Here is a 21210-nt window from a genome sequence, read left to right on the forward strand (position 1 = left end):
GAGGAGGAGGAGGCACCGATTGTGGCTGGTGGGGACGAGACAGAAAGTGATGGTGAAAGTGAGGGAGATGGGCCAGTGTTGGGGCGGGGGAGGGGAGGCGGTCGTGCCCACACACGTGCCCGTAGAAGGTCGCAACGTCACGGCAGCCTAGGGGAAAGCCGTTCATCCGAAAGTGATGAGGGGTGGTTGGAGGACCCCACCCCACCTAACATGCACCCATTCACAGCAGTACCTGGACTGACTGCCCCCGTGCCTCTCACTGCACTGGGGTTCATTCAGCTCTTCCTTACACTGGAATTGCTGGAATATCTCGTTGCAGAGACGGCCGATTACACTCGGTACTGCCGTGAGGAACTGCAGACAACGTTGTCGTATCGATGGCAGGGCTGCAACCTCACGGACATGGCGCATTTTTTGGGGCTCCACATTTTTTTTTGGAATGATTGCCTGATTGTCAGGCAATATTGGAGGCAGAATTTTTTTTTAAGTATGCCCAATGTGCCCGGCATTATGCCCCGTGATAGTTTCCTGGCGTTGGACAGGTATTTCAACGCCTTCAACCGAAGGCCATACCCCGGAATAACCCAGATCGCCTCATCTTAGTCCGCCCAGTGTTGGAGTACATTCGTGAACGGTCCCAGTTTCTCGTGGTTCCTTCCGAGAACCTTTCTTTGGATGAGGGGATGATGCCATACAAAGGAAGTCTAAGCATAAAAGTGTACAACCCCAAGAAACCAAAGAAATATGGTGTGAAGTTATTTTTCATTACGGAATCCAACACTGGATATGTCGTTGACTTCTCTGTGTATTCCGGGGTCTTCTCCACGCTGCATGACACTGTCTTCGGTCTTGTGGATCGTTTCCATAACCAGGGATACCACCTGTTTATGGATAATTATTATAACTCGGTATCCCTGGCCCAGGAACTGTATGAAGCAGGTGTGCACGTCAGTGGTACCCTTCAGTTGGTGCGTGGGGCCCCGAATGTCCTCGAGGTTTGCTAGCTACCCGCAACATCTGGCAAGAGGAGAGACAGAGTGGCGGCGGAAGGGAGATGTCTTCGTCATCTGTTGGAAGGGAGTCTGACTCGTGCCCATGATTATGACCAGTCATGAGCCCATCCAAGAAGAGGTCGTTCAGCGGAAGAAGACACGTCGGCAGGGCCGAGTTACTTATGAGGAGTTTCATGTCCAACGGCCTACTGTCATCATGCACTACAATAGGCACATGGGAGGAGTTGATCTCTTTGATCAATTCATCCAGTATTATCCCTTCGCCAGGAAAACCAGGAGGTGGACACAGAAGCTCCTCAAATATCTCCTTCAGTTGGCCCTCCAGATTGCCTACATCCTCTACTGTGGGTACAATTCGGACACCCGGAGGTTGTCCCACATCCAGTTTCTCAAGGTGGCCGGGAATGCCCTCATAAACTTTAATCCTGAGGAGTTGCCTTCCAACACCGCCCCCCTGCCCCGAGAGGATAGGGCTGATGTCGCTAGGAGGGCCAACCTCGGTCGTCCTGCTCCTGCTGTCCCAGTCCCTGCTGCCGCCCTCCCTGACATTCCAATGTCCCGTCGGGTAGTGGACACTGTGTGTCGGCTGCAGGAAAGGGATCACACACTGGAGCCCCTAGAAGGGCGTAAGCAGAAACAGTGCTGGGTGTGCCATATGAATGGCAGAAGAAGAGACATCCGGTTCGTGTGTTGCACCTGGAAGGTAGCACTTTACAGGATCGGGGAGTGTGACCGCAAATACCACACTGCGGTTATATATTGGAGTGCGCCTACCCGAGGGACACTGGAGGGCGCAGCGGACCGCCGAAGGGCAGCCCATCTGCGGTAAGGGCGCGTGTCTCCCTCCTCCACCTGTTTCTCGTCATGTCGAAAGGAAAAAAATGCAAGACTCTTCAATGGAGGAAGGAGAAAACAAGACTAGGACAAAGAGTCAGGATTACAAGTGAGTATTCTGCATTGATTTTATATTTAATTTTATATTTATTACAAGTTTTTATATATCTGTATTTATTGGTGTTTTTTATATTTCGTTTTATGCAAAAAAAAGTTTTTCACCTGCATTCCTTTTATTTATGTATTCGTACCAAAATAAAAAAAAAAATTGTGTGTGTGTATGTATGAATGTGTGTATATATATAGTATATAGATATATATATATATATTACCCATATAACAGCTAAACTCATGATGGTCTTACCTCTCTCTCTCTCTCTCTCTCTCTCTCTCTCTCTCTCTCTCTCTCTCTCTCTCTCTCTCTCAGGACTCAGGACTCAACAAACACACGATACCCAAAATAATTTATTCGCTAAAGCAAAACAAGCTTAGCTAAGACAATATCAAGTCTCTGCACCGAAAGGAATTTAAAGAAAGATTCCCTAGAATATGAATAAAGGAGTTCAAATCACTACTCCATGACATACACACACGGGTCCAAAATCATAAGTCAAAGTCTGTTAAATAATCTGAGTACTTCCTTGATCTCTATACATGTTGAAACATCTGAGGACCCAAAGAAAAAACTCCCATTAGTTTCTACAAAACATATGAGGGAAAAAAAACAATGGGAATTCCTCCCATGTTACCAAAAACCCAAAACAAAACATAAAGACATATGGTAATAAAATAAGCAGTTATATAACTCAAGATACTGATGAAATTCCTCCTTCACTGTCCAAATCACAAGACATAAGGAATAGTTAGTTTATAACTTAGGAATTTAGATGCACTTCTTACCTCGAGCAGTTTTGATAAACAGTTCAGAATCAAAGTGTCTTCACACACACACACAGGTTTCTAACTGTATACAAGGGCTAGGCTCGTTCTCGAATGCCCTACGATTTCCCTATATTGCCTCACCTCTGCTTGGGGTCACGCCCCAGGTTAGGACATACAAACATAATTCACCCCGCGATATCCGGATTTTTAACCGGATAAAGCTTCTAGAAGTTTCTTTGCTGACTTTCCCCTCATGCCACACGTGTGCTGTAACCAAGGGCGTTTTGAGAGGATGGACACTGCTGAGTTTGAGGAAAAAAAGAGCACATCGAAGCCTTCGCAACTTGCCATGTTCAGTCGCCCGATCCATGCCTTGAAACAATGCTGACATCCAGTTAACCTGATCAGCGTTACGAATTCATGCAGCATTTTGTGATAATATTTTCTCTGTGTTGCTTTGATCGTTTTACAATTTGTTATATACCAAAATCATTGCAATTTAGTGTACAATACAACGAAAAAACATAACTCATTAGCTTTAACCGTTTTGCTCACAGCGCGATTTTTATACAGTTATATATGAAATTTTTTTTTGCGCTGTCATATATTCCAGTATTTATGATAATTATATTTTTTTTCACTTCTGATGGTTGCATACTAAACTTCAGGCAAGAACAAAAAAAGGAGCCAAAAATGAACTCTTAATCTTAAAAACTAAGCGTGCTGTGATTTTTTGAAATAAACTTTCTTTCTGCTTCGGCGCTAACTCTCAAACCCCACCGGCATACGGGAGACACTTTTGTAAATAGACGCTCTTCGTTTAAGGGTTAATAATATAATTTCAAAGATTAATACAATAACAGGATAATAATTGAAGGTATATTTGATTTAGGATGATACTTTAAGTATACATTTGGTATTTGAACTTTCAAGATAGGCAGTTATAAATTTTTAGAGGGAGTTAGCAAGTATTCGCGGATTTTAGCTATTCATGGGGGGGGGGTTTGTTTGGAAGGCATTCCCCACGAATATGGGGGTTTTACTGTATGCATAAACATGTATTCATGTATGGGTGATGTGCTTTCTCCCTCACTCAAACTCCCAGCATTCCTTTTGACAATGGATTTGAAAAAAATAGTTCAGTGCTCAATCCAGAGGCAAAACCCTCAAATTGATATGTAAATTTCGCACTGATATATCCGGAAGTACGATATGCCACAATCTGTTATCTCGGTGCTCCCTGTACAGTATATATATATCCCCTTAACGCCAACTGGACATATTTTACGTCGAGAAAAGTTGTCTGTCGGGTTCCAAGTGGACGTAAAATACGTCAACTACAAAAAGTTATTTTAAATATTCGCGGAAAAATACTTAAAGACCTCGTTTGCGAAAAATTTTAAATCGCGCTCCTTGAGGGATGCTGGAAGTTCATGGATCACGCTGTTGTTTTGTTTACAAGCGTGACCCAGCTGCGCATGCACGAATTTGTTTCTTACCCCAAAAGAAAGCATCAGCTAACTCTGCTGAAAATCTCAGAAATTCTTTAGTCACTTTGTCGTAATTTTTGCACCATTTTCTATTAGCCTTTACATAAAGTTTTATATATGAAAATGTGCACAATTTCATGTAGAATACAACAAAAAATAACTCATGGTTGTAGCTTTTATCAATTTTGACATTTTCATATAAATCACGATTTTGACATTTTCATATAAATCACGATAAGTGCCAAAATTTCAACCTTCGGTCAACTTTGACTCGACCGAAATGGTTGAAAAATGGAATTGTAAGCTAAAACTCTTACATTCTAGTAATATTCAACCATTTACCTTCATTTTGCAACACACGAGAAGTCTCTGGCACAATATTTCGATTTATGGTGAATTTTTGAAAAAACTTTTTCCTCACATCTGCTCTAACTCTGCTGAAAATCTCAGAAATTCTTTAGTCACTTTGTCGTAATATATGTGAACAGATATGATTATATACATATAATTATGTTTTTAGATACAGTAAACCACCCGTAATCAAGGTGGTTGCGTACCACCCCCCCCCCCTTGAATAGCTAAAATCCGCAAATACTTAAAACCCCTCTAAAAACACTTAGAACTTCCTAATTGGATACAGTAGTTCAAACACAAAAAATCTCTAAAAATGCTTATACCTGAGTATTTTAATAGTTTTATCACAAAAAGTGCATTTAGTCATGAAAATTATATGAAAATACAGTAATTAGTGAATATTTCTCAGTGAAAAATACTGCGAATGGGCGAATTTTCTGTGAATAACGTGTATATATGTTCCATAGAGAAATCCGCAAATAGGTGATTCCGCAAATCGTGAGAACGCTAATACAGGGGGTTTACTGTATTTCTTATATGAAATTGCTTTTAAGACTTATTTTTCAGTGTCCTATTTTAATTATTATGGCATTGGTAACCTAGGTGTAGCAACACCAGTTATAGTAGCCATATTCAGTCAATCCTCCAAGTCTTATTCATGGTAATGATGCAACTCATTGCTTTAAGCCCAGAAGCCTAAAGGTTGCAACATCCTATAAGTCTAAAAAGCTAGAAGGGTGGGATTCCTTCCCCAGTTCTTCCAGACCAGGAAGGTATTTCCGGGTGGGTAGAACTAAAACAGTCAGGTCAGAGACACAGTCAGACTCCACCCTCCAATGGGTAAGTCTCCTGTGTAAAGACCAGAGGTTTGTACTGTATTTGTGTAGGAACAAAGAGCAAATTTAAGTGATTTGCATTTTTCCTAAAATACAAACCTGAAGGTCTTCACATTTAGAACCCTTCTTGGCCACCCCTCATTCTAATACCTGAGCCAAAAGGCAAAGTGGAGTGCAGACCAACGAGTGAGTAGGGCTTCCCCCGTATTGTCAATAGTTAACAACCTTTTCTGAAAGTTAAAAGACCGTTCCAGCTTGCATTCACAAGCTGAATCCCTATGTAAAGACCTTCAGGTTTGTATGTTAGGAAAAATACAAATTACTTCAAAAATTTGTATTTTAGGGGAAAAGTTTAATGGCGGTGAAGCAACTTATTTTAATAGCATAAGTGACTGAGAATTGTCAGTCTTTTACCATACTTTTGCTGTGATTTGAGAAGCTTTTCTTTACCTTTTCTGCATTGTCCCTAGTAGTACTATAAGCAGAAGTCATACAATAGAATTTTGCATTGTTTCGGTGTTGTTCATATCTACAGTACATTGCATACATTTCTTTTTCATAAATTTTCCTGCTAAGTTTAACCTTATTTGTTTCACCACCACTTAGATAATCTTGATAATCCCAACAGTACAAAGCTGTAGATTTTGTTGTCCCTGGAGCTGGAAAGCTTGAAATCTCCTGGACGCCAGCTGATAGTGGAGAACCCATCAGAGAAGTCATCCACAATTTCCAGGGAAAAGGCTGTGCCTTAGGCATGTTTAACACTGAAGAATCAATTAGGTTTGTATTGCACCATTAAAGTCATTCTTACTTCATATTGCATGTGCTAGCTGAAACACTGTACTGTATTAAGTATTTTAGTCCCTTTAGTCAGAGATATCATTATTTTTTTATTTATTTATTTATATATTTTTTGCTAAATTATGGCCTCAATGCTTAGTAGATTATTAAAGATGCAGGTTGTTAATTTTTTTGTCTGGTTGATTTTACTTTTTTCTTTCCCTTTTCAGAGGATTTGCACATGCCTCTATGGTCTATGCCTTGGACAGAAAGATGCCTCTCTATATGTCTACTAAAAACACTATTTTGAAAAAGTATGATGGTCTCTTCAAGGATGTATTCCAAGAAGTCTATGACAAGTGAGTTACCACAGCGGTTTTGTTGGTATGGATATTGTGAAAGTGTGTTATCCGCGTTCAGGAATTTAAAACAATGTCTATAAACTTTTCCTTTTTTCCTTTATTTCAAAGAGAGTACAAAACAAAGTTTGAAGCTGCTGGAATCTGGTACGAACATCGTTTAATTGATGACATGGTTGCACAGGCCATGAAAAGTGAAGGAGGATTTGTTTGGGCGTGTAAAAATTATGATGGAGACGTCCAGTCTGATTCTGTTGCCCAAGGGTTCGGTAAGCAGATTAATAATTACGTTTTACTTTAGGATGACTTAGATATGTAAGATAGTTACGTTTTCTTTAGGATGACTTAGATATTTAAGATAGCTACGTTTTACTTTAGGATGACTCAGATATTTAAGATTTGTTGTACTCAAGTCAATTAAAAAAAAAAATTTTTTTTTAAGGATTAGTTTTTGGTTTATGGCTGTGCCGTTAAAGTTTGTATAAACTGAATATTCACATTTTTCTGTATTTGAGTAGAATGTAATTATAATTTAAGAATTTGGCTCTCTCATTTAGAACCAGTAATGGGGCTTCACTTGAATAGTAACCAGCATCCACCAGGTTCCATGCTGTCTTTGCATATTTTATATTTGAAGTTTAAGAATACATTACATAGTTTTTAGAGATACTGTATATACTTGCATATCATGTGACTTTTGAAGACCTAATTTTGAAGCTAATTTTAATGGGTTTACATCATACACGGGATATAAAATTATTGTATGTAATATTCACATAGTATCATATTATAAAATACAAACATAACGAATATACATCTTTTTCATGGATCTTTTAAAAAGTTATGGTTTACTTCACTGTATCCAATAATATTGTATGTATTCTCATATTACTATTGTACTATAAAATACAAACATAGCAATCTATGTTTTGGTTTGGAAATCAGCTGAGGATGTAATACAAACATAGCAATCCATGTTTTGGTTTGGAAATCAGCTGAGGATGTAATACAAACATAGCGATCTATGTTTTGGTTTGGAAATCAGCTGAGCACGATTATGTGATAAGTTTATTTCGCCTTATTTAACTCAGTTCAGAGCGATTTTCCTGTTTATAGTTAGCATAAATGGGTCTCTAGGTGCTCTATTTATATGGGACAAGGTTATTTTTCATTATACGAAGTGTTTTTAAGTTGAAATATGATTTTTCTGAGCTCGTCCCTGTGTCAGCTGGTGAAATATCCATCCAGCACATATTTCTAGGTAAATTCATTGCTAAATATACCAGAGAAAAAAGCTATCAGGAATGCTGGGGTTACTACCCCAGATCGATCATCTATAATAAAATAGACATCGGTATAGGTAAGGGTGAGTGATTGTTGTCACTGCCACAGGACCGCACTCTGAAGATATCCCAATGACAAAACCCCGGAATGTGGGGAGCTGATCCAGCGCCCATACTCACCCGCCTGCCAACCGACGACCCCAGCGCCATCTGAACTCATTCCATACTAGCACGTGCTTCATTTAGAAAGCTTTTTCTTGTGCTGCCCCTTTTTTTGTCCAAATTTGGATTAATTTCATCATGTCGTCAAGCAATTTCACCGTGTCTAAGTTAAGTACCATCTTCTTGTGGGGTTTTACTACTTGTGAGGCTCTTATAGGCCCGTAAATTAATATTTACAGGGTCATATATCGATGCTCCCGGCGTTTGCCGCCTCAGCCATGATGACCTTGAAGCACACTCTTACAGCTGGTTTCTGCAAGGGTTTCTCTCGGTCGCTTACATTTTTATTCATGTTTTATAATTCCCCTTCAAGAAGTTCCCTTTGGAGGCATTTATCTATGTCGGGCGGGTCCTGGTACCTTGATTAGCATTATTCCTTACGGAGGCTTCCTTCCCTTATTTTGGTTCTTGCAGTTGATTCATAGCGTATACCAGGCTCTCGTTCGAGTAGATTCCCTCTCCAGGGTGGTGCTTTCTTTTGTCAGTTTTCTGATTTATAGTGTATTGGATGACATTGATAATTTGGTTTTATTATGATCCGGGCTCGGCGTCAGGTGCAGTCTAATGGCTACCTACTTCCTGTTCACCTCGCTCAGTTAGGCTATACGCTTAGCACAAGTCCTTATAATTTTGTATATTTATTCATATTACGGGTATTTATATGCTTACTGGTTAACTTTAACGATATTTATCAGAAATTGGGGATCCTAGCCTAGCCCTCTCACTCCAATCGGTGGGTTAGGCTATTCAGGTTAGGTTTTTGCATTGTCTTAGCTCCCATCTCTCCCGACTATGTCGCTTGAGCAGGGGAGGGAGGGGTAGGCTGGTCGAGGGAGTTCCTGTTTGTTGTTCCATCCGCCTTACCGCTTGTTTTTGGGTTTGCTGGAGTATCTGAAACCCCTGTTCCCTCCTCCCTCTGGTGAGGGAGAGAGAGAAGAAAAACAATGTGGGGAATCTTCTTCATGCATTGCCCTTCTACCCTATGGGTCGGTTGTTGGTTGGACTACGTTACAGGAATTTCTCTCCCTTTCAACCCTCTCCCTCTTCTTTCTCTCCTCCGTTATTGTCTGGGCTGCGCCTTCAAGAGGAGGGTGAGAGTTTGGTGATTGCCTTAGAATAGTGCTGTTACCCTATCCTTCCCTAGTACTTTGGTGAGTGTCATGAGTCTCCCTACGAATAGGTAGTCGATACGTCCATTTCGGCGCCCCGCGGGGAGTTACAGTCAGTGTATGGGGGTATCCCCCGTCCTGTTAAAAATAAAACTTGGTCTTCTGGTGTCATCCGCTTGGCTAGTGTTTCGTTGGTTTGCTCTCCTGTGGATCGAGCAGAACTCCGATCACTTTCAGGGTTCAAACACTTGCTTGCTAATTCCGCTCCGCCGTCCCCGGCCCTCCCGTTGCCTTTGTACCGGTTACCGCTCCGGTGGTTTTGATCTTCAGTGGGTTGGCTTTAGTCACACCTAGCTCTCTAGCTGCGTAATGACTGGTGGTAATGATTTACCCCGCCTTCCCCGCTGTAATCAAGTGTCAGAGGTACGGGATCCCGGAGGGGTCTCCGCCGGAACACGGCGACCTACAGTGTACTGTTATCCTGTATTGTTAACCAGTTACTTTGTGCCGTTATAATTTATACATGATCCTAGATTAAGATCCTACTCCATTGACCGGCGTTCCTTAATTTAGTATATATCATGTTTTGCTCTAGTTTATTACCCCACCGGAATGCTTCGGTGGATCCGGTATAAACTAAGGCCTGCTGCCGGGCTCCGGCAGTATTTATTCTTTAAGTAGATTCACAATTAAGAGTTGCATGATCCTAGATTAAGGTCCTGCTCCGCCGAACTATCTCCGGCGCTCCTTGATTTAGTGTGGTCATGTTTTGCTCTAATTTATCGTCCCGCCGGAATGCTCCGGCGGGTCCGGTATAAATTATTTAACATACTCCAATACCTACTATAGTTTAAGGTCCCTTAAATTAGTAGGTTCATATACCGTTTTACACTTACAGACTGTGCGTTGTGAGGAGCCGGGTGCTCTGCAGTGCTGCACCAGCCCTATGGGGCGCGTCGTCGCCTGTCGCTCCCATGCGGGCTGTGCAGTCCAGCTTGATGACCTCATCGTGTGGCACCGGACAGTTGTGAGGTTTGCTTCGCTCTTTATGGCGTGTCCAGGACGAGTCGGTAAGCTTATAGTTACTGACTTTAGTTTACCTGGTATCCTCACTTATTTTATTTACGTTATGGGCTTAATATATGGCTTATATATCTCTCACCAAATGCTCGGTCGTTAAGTCCCTCCTCTCTTCCAGGCCGACGAAGCTTCCCGGAACGACGCCTTGGGTTCTCTTCGAGCCTGGGTGGCTGGGTTTGGGAGAAATGTTCCGTCGGGGAAGCCGTATGTTCTCGACGAGAACATCCGGAATCTACTCTACCCCAGCGCGCGCGGATCTCAGCGGCTGTACAGGCAGAAGTCGCTGCTCCTGTCATCGAGCAGATCCGGGTAGAAACCCAGCCTCTCCAGGACGAAAGTCTCTATGCGGCGGTGTCGGAGGAAGTAGCGGCCATAGATCTCGACCTGGAGCCTATGAATACGGAACAGGACCAGGAGGTAGGCGGGGAGGTAAGTGAGGCAGTGGGGGCGGGCCCCCTTTTTGATTCCCCTTCTTCCTTTCAGGGATTTCATAAGTCTTCTCTCTTGAGGGACGGGGCGCAATCCACTGTCCCAAAGCTGAAGAAGACTTGGAAGGCAAAGGGCTATAAGTCCGCGACTTCCCGCAAGGCAACCCCCTTCCCTCCGGTGAAGCCACGGGATGCTAGTCTGGTGGCTTCCGCGGGCAAGGCCACTCCCTCAGCTAAGGGTGCGAGTTCAAGAGCAGCTAAGGCTAGCCCTCCTCGCCAGCCTGCCTTTGACCCAGAGGCGTTTGCAGGGATGCTCTTGCAAAGATTCTCCACGGAGGTTGATGCTAAGCTGAGCAAGCTTACGGAGAGGCTGCAGAGCCAGGAGACTATGCTCTCCGGGTTCATGCGCTATGGTGGGTCCGCTGTGCATTATCCCATTCCGGATGCCTCCGCCCTCCCTCCATTTGACAAGGGAAATCCATGGCGTTTTGCCCTGCATGCTCCCCGGCATGAAGATACCCTAACGATCGAGGGTCTAGGCACGCACAGACTGGAGGAGTTGGAATTCTTTCCTCCTGATCTGCTGCCCCCCTACCCAGGCTTCGCCAGGCTGACGGAGGAAGCTTGGGTAAGGTCGGATAAGGTCCTGAAGGAGACAGTGATCTTCCCAAGGGACCAGGCGCAGTCTACCTTGATGCGCACCTTTAATGAGTGGCAGGCGGAGAACACGAAGTTGACCCCCTTCAAGGGCAACTTCATGATGTTCTCCTTGGGGGATAGGATCCCGACCCCCTGCATGACTAAGGTAGCCCTCGCGACGGCCCAGGCATGCTCGGAGGGTAAGCCGTTGCCTCAGCTCCGGGAGACTGATCCCACCTCTCTGATCTTCCCCGGAGACGATGAATTTTGGAAGGATGCCCCGGCCACTTTTACTTCGGGTAAGCTGGACCCGGAGTGTGCATCCAACTTATTCAGCGAACAGCTTCCCAAATTGCCGGAAGCTCTCCTAAAAGCAGAGTTTGAGGCTAGGTGTCGGCTGAGCCGATCACTGAACTCACTGTGCCTGGCGGAAGCAACCGCTGTGACGTTCGCAGAGGAGCAACTCTTTCAAGTCCTAATGAAGTCCCTATTGGCGGGATTTCAGGCGGACTTGTTTGACTTCATGGTAGCGCGGATGAATTGCCGCAAATACATCTTCACCAACACTACCATCAGACATGAGCCTAATAAGCTCATGAAGAGTTCCTTCTGGGGGGCTAATATCTTCCCGGAAGAAGAAGTCAACAATGTCCTGGCGGAGGCAACCAGGGCAAATCAGAGTCTGCGCTCCTGCTGGGGTATCCCCGCCTTTAAGCGGAAGACCCCCGAGTCCATTGGCCCTCAGAGTAGACCTGGTAAGAGATACAGGAGGCACAGGAGACAACACCAGCAGGCTGTTGTCCAGGCTGTACCTGTCTCGACAGTTTGCCAGCCTTCTACCTCGAAGGCCCAACCCCAACAGTTCGTGCTGGTGCAGCCAGCTCAGCACTCTCTTGCCGCTCCTTCCTTCGTAACGTCTCCTGTATTTAACCCTTCCTATGAGGGCCAGGGGTCGTTTCGGGGTCTTAACAGGAGCACAAGGGGGACTAGAGCGAGAGCCTCCTTCAGAGGCAAGGCTGCCTTGCGATCCCTCTCCCGGGGAAGAGGAGGCCGCGGTAGAGGAGGCAAGCCTGCACCCTCCCAGTGAGAACGATCAGGTGGGCGGCAGACTTTATCTGTTCAGGGACCAGTGGACCTTCAGTCCATGGGCCCACAGTATAGTCTCCAAAGGTTTGGGCTGGAGCTGGATCAAGGGCCCTCCCCCTTTGATCAGATTTCATCAACCGTCCTCCAAGGCTCTGCGGGACTTTGCGATGGAATTACTCCTAAAGAGGGCCATAAAGAAAGTGAGACACCTGAAATTTCAAGGCAGGCTGTTCAGTGTTCCCAAGAAAGACTCCAGTCAACAAAGAGTAATCCTGGATCTGTCGCATCTCAATCTTTATATACAATGCAACAAATTTTGCATGCTTACAATCGCGCAGGTGCGGACTCTACTTCCTCATGGAGCCGTCACCACCTCTATAGATCTTTCAGACGCATATTATCACGCCCGATTGCGTGGAACTTCTCTCCCTTCCTAGGTTTCAGACTGGGAAACAGGCCTACTCGTTCCGGGTCATGCCATTCGGGCTCAACATAGCACCCAGAATCTTTACGAAACTGGCGGAAACGGTAGTACAACAGTTACGGTCCGGGGGATATCGCTAGCCGCATACCTGGGACGATTGGATAATTTGGGCATCCAACGTCGAGGAGTGCCGGAGAGCTACGGTCATAGTGATCGAGTTTCTGGAATCCTTAGGCTTTCAGATAAACAGGGAGAAGTCCCGCCTAACTCGGAGGCTCGATTTCAGTGGCTAGGTATCCAGTGGGACCTGGTCTCGCACAAACTGTTTATTCCACCAGCCAAACGAAGGGAGATAGCCAAAGCCACCAGGCAATTCCTCAAAAACAGGAAAGCCTCTCGCAGAGAACGCAAGAAAGAATCTTGGGTTCTCTTCAGTTCGCATCTGTAACAGACCTGCTCCTAAAAGCAAAGCTGAAAGATATAAACAGAGTGTGGCGAAGACGAGCCAATATCAAACTCGGGGACAAGGTGTCATTAGTTCCTCAAGTGCTAAGGAAAAGACTCCGGCCGTGGTCCACAGTCATGGGTCTCTCAAAGTCAGTTCCCCTTCAATTCTCCCCTCCAGCTCTAATAATCCACACAGACGCTTCGTTAAGCGGCTGGGGAGGATACTCACCAAAAGAAAAGGCACAGGGTACATGGTCCACAATGTTCCGTCAGTTCCATATAAACATTTTGGAAGCGATGGCAGTGTTTCTAACCCTGAAAAAACTTCGCCCCACCAACCAGGTTCATATCAGGCTGGTGTTGGACAGCGCAGTAGTAGTACATTGCATAAACAGAGGGGGTTCCAAATCAAGCCGGATAAACCAAGTGATGATAGCCATCTTCTCACTAGTGGAGAAACACGGCTGGCACCTGTCAGCTACCCATCTAGCAGGAGTCCGGAATGTTATTGCAGACTGCCTGTCCAGAACAACTCCGCTGGAGTCAGAATGGTCCCTGGACAAGGCTTCTTTCGAATGGATCCGCTGTCAGGTTCCGGGCCTTCAGGTGGACTTGTTTGCCACGGAGAGCAATCACAAACTCCCTTGTTATGTTGCTCCCAACCTGGACCCTCAAGCTCACGCCACGGATGCAATGTCCAGAGACTGGAACAATTGGCAGAAAATATATCTGTTTCCGCCAATAAACCTACTGATGAAGGTGTTGCACAAGCTCAGGTCATTCAAAGGCCAAGTGGCCTTGGTAGCTCCCAACTGGCCAAAGAGCAATTGGTTCCCTCTTCTTCTGGAGCTCAAGTTACGGTGTCATCAGATACCCAAGCCACAGCTGACTCAAATAGTGCAAACAAGGACTGTGTCAGCTTCCTCAAGAATTCTGAATGCCCTGGCTTTATGGACTTTATGAAATTCGCCGCTCAGAGAGGGGCGGATATTGATCCCATTAATACTCTGTTTCTTGAATCAGATAACAGAGATTCTACCCTCAGACAGTATGATTCAGCAGTTAAAAAGTTGGCATCCTTTTTAAAGGAATCTGAAGCCCAAATCATGACCGCCAATTTGGCAATATCATTCTTTAGGTCACTGTTTGAAAAGGGTCTGGCTCCGGCCACCATAACCACAGCAAAATCAGCTTTGAAAAAGGTTTTTTTGCATGGCTTTAAGATTGATTTAACAGATTCATACTTTTCGTCCATTCCTAGAGCATGCGCTCATTTGAGACCAGTGACCCGTCCACATACGGTTTCCTGGTTTCTTAATGATGTTCTAAAATTAGCCTCAGAAATTAATAACGATCAATGTTCTTATTTGAATCTGTTAAGGAAGACCTTGTTCCTAATTAGTCTAGCTTCAGGTGCCAGAATTTCAGAACTGTCTGCTCTCTCTAGAGGTGTCAATCACGTAGATTTCCTCCCGTCAGGAGAAGTTCTGCTTTCCCCAGATCAAAGATTCTTAGCAAAAAACGAAGACCCTCAGGATAGGTGGTCCCCCTGGAAGGTTGTCCCTCTTCCACAAGACCTGTCCTTATGCCCAGTCGCTACTTTGAGGGCCTACTTACAAAGAACTTCTCAGTGTTTGTCTGGTCCTCTTTTTATCAGGGAAAAAGGTGGAACACTTTCTTTAAAGGCTATAAGACAACAAATCCTGTACTTTATTAAGCAAGCTAACCCGGATTCAGTCCCTAAGGTTCATGATATCCGAGCGGTGACTACCTCTACTAATTATTTTCATAATATGAATTTCGCTGAGCTGAAGAAGTACACGGGCTGGAAATCTCCATCAGTGTTTAAACGCCACTATCTGAAATCACTGGAAGCTCTGAAATTCCCTCCACGGTGGCTGTAGGGAGCATTATCCCTCCACCTTAAATTAACCTTTAATCCCTATCCTTTCCCCCTGCCCGCCTGCCTCATTTATTTGCCCTGCCATTTTCTCCTGGACCAGACATGCCTCACAGCCTGGCTCCTAATATTATAATGTACAATCTTTATGTGTTAGTTTTTAAGTGTGTGATATGTTATACTCACTGTGATTTAGTTTTAAGGCCAGAGGTACCCTTATAATTTTGTCATTTATTTAGTGTCAGTACCTCTCCACCTTAGTATTAATGATGTACATAGTTGATTCTCATGTCCTTTATTATAGTATAAATTATATCCCTAGTCATAACTCAGTTGTTCTGCTATACCTATAGTATTTAATTATATTTTGGGGATAATTAAAACTATTTTTAATAATGGTGTTTTTATACATGATCACCTAAATGTTTGTCACTTTTAGACTTTCACCAAGACTTGGTATGATTCTCTGTTATGATTTCACTGGCTGACACAGGGACGAGCTCAGAAAAGGGATTTTGACAAAGGAAAAATCTATTTCTGAGGGAGGCCCTGTGTCACCTGATGACCCCAGGATCTAGGTTTCCCTCCCGAGTAGGCATACCAAGCTTGTGGGGGGGTGCTAGCCTGGAATGAGTTCAGATGGCGCTGGGGTCGTCGGTTGGCAGGCGGGTGAGTATGGGCGCTGGATCAGCTCCCCACATTCCGGGGTTTTGTCATTGGGATATCTTCAGAGTGCGGTCCTGTGGCAGTGACAACAATCACTCACCCTTACCTATACCGACGTCTATTTTATTATAGATGATCGATCTGGGGGTAGTAACCCCAGCATTCCTGATAGCTTTTTGTCTGGTATATTTAGCAATGAATTTACCTAGAAATATGTGCTGGATGGATATTTCACCGGGTGACACAGGGCCTCCCTCAGAAATAGATTTTTCCTTTGTCAAAATCCCTTAAATATATCTCGTTGTGAACTAAATTTTCTTATTTTTGTGTTAATAGATGGCGGTGGGGGCATGTTTTTTTTTTGTAAAAAAATCAACAGATTCCATTCGCTAATTTCCCTTGATTTCATCATAATATGATTTTTATGTATTTATCTTTTATCGGCATGAAAACAACAGTAAAATGTGTTTTCATGCCCAGTAGTTTTGATTAAAATACTTTTCTCTCCAATTTTATTTAAGGTCGCGCGTTTCGAAGTTTACGGGAGTTTCATCCATGTTGCTTGTTTACAATAATTTGAATTTATTAGCAGCTTCAACATTGTTTTCTCATCTTCAGCTACAACTTGCAGCTTAAATTTAGCAGTACAGTCGACCCTGCCTATTCAAGGTTCAGGATTCACGGCTTCACCTGTTCACAGAGTTTTCTGTGGAACTTATCCCTGAATTATTCGTGAAAATTTCGGCAATTCATGGATTTTTTTGTCAAGAAACATTTACTAATTACTGTATTTTCATGTTAATTTTGTGACTAAATACATTTTTTATGATACTAAATACATTTTTTTATGATAAAAATTATTTACTAATTTTCAAATATTAATGTTAAACAGCAAACTATCAGAAAATTTTTTCAGTGCATATTAATTATTAAAATACATTTTTTATGATAAAAATGATTTACTAAGTTTCAAATATTAATGTTAAGCTGCAAACTATCAGAAAAATTTTTTCTCAGTGCATATTAATTATTAAGGTACTTTACAGTACTTAACTAGCCATGTTTCCCCATGTACTGTACAAAGAAGATGAAGATGGGACTGCTTCAATACGGTATGAGAGAAAATGGATGCACTTGAAAATAGGGTTAACTTGAATAGTTTAAACACTTAGCTGTAAGCCATATACAGTAATACCTCGATCTTACACAATTCGAGTTGCGCGAATTCACACACACACACGAACTTTTCACTGGAACCTAACTAATTGGCATATGCAATTTTTTCACAGATATGCGAAATTCTTGAGAAACCCTGCAGAAGTGGTTATGTTTAATTTTTGAAGTAATAAGTTTTCATGCTTTTATGTGTAAAATCTGTATGAAAAATGCATTTCATGCTTTTATGTGTAAAATTTTTATGAAAAATGTATTATTTTTATTTTTGTACATGCATAAATATGATGCAAAGGTAATTTCAGCACAGTCAGTTATGTACTTTTACAAGATGTGATACCCATTTGCAAAGTTACTGCACTTTTCAAAGATGATACCCCTGCAGAAAATGCTTGTTTAATGTTTGAAGTATATTTATAAGTTTTCATGCTTTTAACTGTAAAATTGATATGGAAAATTTATATTTATATTTTTGTACATAAATATCATACAAGTATTATGTCCATTCGCAAAGTCTTTGTCACTAGGACTACTTTACATGACCTTGAGATGAGGTTGTTCAGTCGTGCTCGTTTTATAAAATGAATTCGTTAATGTTATATCAGAGATGTAACTAAGAGTTCTTTAAAAATTACTTTAACCTCGGAGACAAGTGCTGGTGCAATCTGTATGTGCATGTTATTACAGCACGTTCAGTTGGTGTACTTTTACAAGATGTGATACCCATTCGCAAAGTTACTGCACTTTTCTAAGATGATACCCCTGCAGAAAGTGTGTTTAATTTTTGAAGTACTATTTTATATGTTTTGGTGTTTTTAGGTGGAAAATCAGAATGGACAATTTGTATTTATATATTTGCGCATAAATACGATACAAAAGCAGTACAGTTACTGTATTACAGGATCTCTCTCTCTCTCTCTCTCTCTCTCTCTCTCTCTCTCTCTCTCTCTCTCTCTCTCTCTCTCTCTCTGGTGCTCTCTCTCTGAAAAAGTTAGCGCTCAAGCATATTTTTACAACTTATTATTTCTCTGTACGCCATTACCTGTACAGTATATAATTTTAAATTGATTAAATTTTACTTGTACTGTACTACCTTCTACAAACATTGTACATGCATTCGTTGTTTTATTGAATTGTACCTTTGTTATGACTGTGACGCATGAAGTTTACCTAGTGACGCAAAGAAAATGGCTTTTACTCAAAGTGAAAAAGAAAATGGCATCCCATGAATTAGGGGTAACATTAGTATACGTACACACCTACTGTAAATGTGCTATTATGAAACTGTGTAGTACTCGATTTTTATGTCAACCATTTATTTCTTTTTTAAGGATAACAAGCTAAATTTTAAATAAAATTACACTAATTTTAGTTTCATTTAAAAGTTAGCGTAATACTTTGGGAGCATGATTAGGGTCATATTTACCTAACCTCATGTAAGTTTGGGGTATGACTGTATTTTTAAGGGTAATGTTGTAAGATGGCTGTGAAATGCAACAAAAGTGTTTTAGATTATAGTTTAAGGTATATTCTGTGTAAGATGATAGTTTAAAGGTATACAGTTGGTGTTTGAACTATTAAAATAAGGAGTAATAAACCTTTTTAGAAGGGTCTTTGGTATTTGAACTTTCTAAATGGCCAGTTATAAGCATTTTGAGAGGAGGATGTCAAGTATTTGTAGATTTTGGCTATTCGCAGGTGTTTGTGGTCCCCATCCCCCACGAATACCAACTATATTTCCTTGCCGATCTTTTCTCCATAGCAAAAAAGATATCAGTCCTATTCTACTTAACATCGTTTATAATATAACCACTGTATTTTTTACTGCCATACAATGGTTGAAATGCAGGCAAAACAGCTGTTGTTATCCAATTCGGTTGTTCACAGCAAAACAGCTGTTTCTCATTCAGTTGTTTATGGCTGTATGCGTTTACGCAGTGAGTGTAACGTTACTAACGATGCTTTTATCTTTCTCTTTTACTTTTTTTACTTATTTAACAAGAAGATGGGATAGATAAAGAGATGGAAGAAAAGAGGTTAGTCTGTTGTAATATGGTCTCTTAAAAAAGGAACTCACATGATACACGAAATACATGATAAAATCATTTTTTAAGGGAGAAAATTTGGGGTCGCACAATATGCAAGATCGCGCGTTACACGAGTATATACTGTACAGTGTTTTCCATATAAGTAGATGAAAAGACTTTTTTTTTTTTTTATTTTTTAAAGTAAAAAAAGATAGGTGAATTTAGAGAGATGCTGATGCTTCACAAATTATAGGAAATGTCATTCATATTTGCTGTATATACAGTGCTTGTTTCATTTGCTGTGAAATGTCCTGAAAAAAAGTTCTTTTGAAAGAAGATTCAAGCCATGAAATTTGTACATTCCAGGTTCTCTGGGTATGATGACATCTGTGTTAGTGTGCCCTGATGGCAAAACCTTGGAATCTGAAGCTGCTCATGGAACTGTTACCCGCCATTATCGTCAGCATCAACAAGGGAAGGAGACCTCTACTAATCCCATTGGTAAGATGGATAGTCAATTTATAGTGTTGTTTGCATCTTTTTACAAATGACAGCTTGTGAACTATTTTAGTAATCGCTGAATTTTGTACAGAAATAATAAATGCAATGACCGTTTAGTATAGAAATAATAAATGCTCTTAGAAAAAAATGAGTAATTTTTTATAAAGTGGTGACCATTGTTTGTCATGTTCAGTTCATTGTAGTTTATCCCTTGACCAGGTTTATAATGCAGTAGACTATCAATTTTATTGCAAAAATTTCTATACAATAATTTGATGGATTAATATTTTGACGTATACAGCATCGGTGTTCGCCTGGACTCGTGGCCTGTCTCACCGAGCTAAGCTAGACAACAATGAGGCCTTGGCTAGATTTGCTGTTACTCTAGAGAAGGTTTGCATTGATACCATTGAATCGGGTGCTATGACCAAAGATTTGGCAATCTGCATAAAGGGAATGGCAAAGTAAGTCCTTTGTGTTTTTTCTGTTTTAAGATATAGAATTGGGTCTATAATGTTGATGTATTTGCTGTTTACTGCAACCCAAATCTTGACAATTCTATGACTCTTGGAGAGGATTAGTATGGCATAGTCACAGGATTTAAAATGCTTCATTCATTATTTGTGTGAGATTGCAGTGCAAGGCACAGTGAGTGGCTTCATTCAAATTCAACAGATCTGCATGGCTGGTTTGCTCTTGAGTTCTGTCTCTCCTCTTGTTTTTGTAAGCTAATTAAGGAATCCATGCATATTTCAGGTAATAGATTAGACCTCATATTCACAGATGTTCCAGCTGTCATCGAGTCTAAGGTCTGGGAGTATATACTGTAGGCACTTATTACCATTGTCCCATTGAGATTGGATATACTTGTCAATCAGTATATTTCTCATGCCACCATTGGAAAAACAGTCTGGCTGGAATCTAGAGCCAATTGGGATCACATTATTGAAGCTTGTCAGGCACTTAATATTTAAGGTGCTATATCAGATCCAGATCCCAAGAAGTTAAATGAAATGCTTATGGCTATTTTATGCCCCCAGAAGGATCATCAAATTCAGGACAAATGACCAGCCATGGTTTATGTACACAAGCTTACATGACTAACAGACCAAAATCAGCACATGGAAATAAAATCATTCACATGAAAATTACACCATTTTTGTTTAATTTTGCCATGCTGTGAATAGCATTTACCACAGCTGAGAGAAATTACAGTAATTCCTTAAAGAGGAAACTTGAAGGAATTATTCAGCCTCATATGTGGTGGACCAACTTGGCCTTATCTATCTTTTGGTCGGATGCATCTTCCATTCCACCACTATTCACAGGTGATGGTAGATTGGTTACTGGCCCTAAGGAAAAGGTTGAACTGCTTCATCAAGCTTTTGAAGTTAGGCAATCAGCAGAGGATGTCCATCTTCCTGGTACTTGTCATCTTGAAACTATTCTTACAAAATTTGCATTTGTTCTAGGGATGTTAAGAAAATTCTTGTTAATATTGATGGCTGGGGTGGAGAGGATCTTGATGGTTTCTTTACTTTTTTTAAAAAAAGGTTTCTAGTGTGTTGGCTCCCAAGATTAGTTGATTCTATAGATTTTTAGGTTGACATAGTATCTTTGCAGATGAGTGTAAGTTTAGTAGTACAGTGCCTTTTCCAAAGAATGGCATACATGCAG

At 41.7% G+C, this 21210-nt stretch overlaps 1 protein-coding gene across 1 annotated transcript in view; it reads left to right on the forward strand.

The window, feature by feature from the left end:
• Positions 1 to 21210, forward strand: part of Idh (isocitrate dehydrogenase [NADP] cytoplasmic) — a 92672-nt gene that overhangs the window by 55361 nt on the left and 16101 nt on the right. The window contains exons 4-8 of the mRNA XM_067086503.1: positions 6038 to 6189; positions 6420 to 6548; positions 6660 to 6817; positions 19399 to 19533; positions 19835 to 19997. Coding sequence (XP_066942604.1) covers positions 6038 to 6189; positions 6420 to 6548; positions 6660 to 6817; positions 19399 to 19533; positions 19835 to 19997 — 737 coding nt within the window. The remainder of the gene's footprint in view (positions 1 to 6037; positions 6190 to 6419; positions 6549 to 6659; positions 6818 to 19398; positions 19534 to 19834; positions 19998 to 21210) is intronic.

The sequence above is a fragment of the Macrobrachium rosenbergii genome, chromosome 42 (assembly GCF_040412425.1).
Source record: "Macrobrachium rosenbergii isolate ZJJX-2024 chromosome 42, ASM4041242v1, whole genome shotgun sequence".
In the NCBI taxonomy this organism is placed as follows: domain Eukaryota; kingdom Metazoa; phylum Arthropoda; class Malacostraca; order Decapoda; family Palaemonidae; genus Macrobrachium; species Macrobrachium rosenbergii.